General features: G+C 44.1%; 1 protein-coding gene across 1 annotated transcript in view; it reads right to left on the reverse strand.

The window, feature by feature from the left end:
* Positions 1 to 325: 325 nt before the first annotated feature.
* The window catches only part of LOC107660982 (pseudouridylate synthase 7 homolog), a gene marked incomplete at its 3' end in the record, with an annotated part of 2,163 nt that continues 1,323 nt past the window's right edge, over positions 326 to 1,165 (reverse strand). The window contains exons 3-4 of the mRNA XM_016450418.1: positions 572 to 716; positions 326 to 419 (exon numbers count right to left, since the gene is read on the reverse strand). Coding sequence (XP_016305904.1) covers positions 326 to 419; positions 572 to 716 — 239 coding nt within the window. The remainder of the gene's footprint in view (positions 420 to 571; positions 717 to 1,165) is intronic.

Below are 1,165 nucleotides of genomic sequence, written 5' to 3' on the forward strand. Positions count from 1 at the left end.
ATCAAAACATAGGGGTAGACATCACCTTTTCTGTGTTATCATGTTTGGTTCTGGAGACATGACACAAAATACATAATTTGGTTATGGCAGAAAGTAAAAGGGTCGCCATGGCAACCAGGAGGCGTTTTTGCGATGGCTCCATTTCTGAAAATATTTAGGGCCACAAACTATACAAGTGTACCAAGTTTCATGCTTTTATGAAGAAGTGAACATTATTTTCACATATCACCTGGACTATGAGAAGAATTCAGTTTGTGAAGCTAAACCACGTCAGTCAGACAGGTGTGTCAAACTAATGATGCAGCCAATTCAGCTCATTCCTTACTGAACAGGAACAGAATGGATCTCATCGAGACGATGTTTTCTCACTCTGGAAAAGCGTTCAGCATGATGGGAGAATCCTGTCAAACACGGATCTGCTCCGGACATGCACAAGCATCAGGTGTGTTACATACACTCATGCAGGTGAGGCGAGAGCTCATTCTGAGGATCATGCAGAGCCATCTTCATTACTCATCAGAGCCGGACTCAGACTAAAAGCACATCTTAAACACACAGACCACAGCAGTACCTGCCAGCGCTGTCTTCCCAGCAGCGTGATACGCCACGATGAACTTCTTCCCGTCTCTGTCCTCGGTCTTGGTCTCCAGGCCGGGATACAGCGTCTTCACAGCTCTGTGCAGAAGAGTGCGCTTCTCCTTCGAATCCTCCTGCACCTGAAAGATTGAGTTTGTTAGCCAGTAGCCATCTTTCCATCACCCTGTTTTTATGCGTATTTTGAAGTATCACATCAGAACCGAGTGATGGAAATGCCAAATTTCAGAAAAATAAATCCCTTAATTTGCGAAAAGGTTTTTACACTCGAAATAGGGTTCATGTGAATAATGGGAGATGGAAGCTCATTTTGTGAATAAATTCCTCCATGTGTGCTATGGGACGGCAGAACCTGACTTGCAGCGGACCGATCTCACTGCACAGCATCTGAAGTGTTGTTATGGTCGTGTCCTCAAAGTATTTCTGTAGAATCGCCTCCAGAACCGTCTTACAAACAGCAGCGAGCGCATTTATTGTGTTTCGCCTGCTCGCTCTGAGGCGCAAGTCATTTATTAAACGAAAATTAATATATTCAGTGGCTTCTCCTATTTTTCTCAGTGGTATTTAGTGA

Source organism: Sinocyclocheilus anshuiensis, unplaced genomic scaffold (genome assembly GCF_001515605.1).
Source record: "Sinocyclocheilus anshuiensis isolate Anshui unplaced genomic scaffold, SAMN03320099.WGS_v1.1 scaffold9877, whole genome shotgun sequence".
Classification (NCBI taxonomy): Eukaryota; Metazoa; Chordata; class Actinopteri; order Cypriniformes; family Cyprinidae; genus Sinocyclocheilus; species Sinocyclocheilus anshuiensis.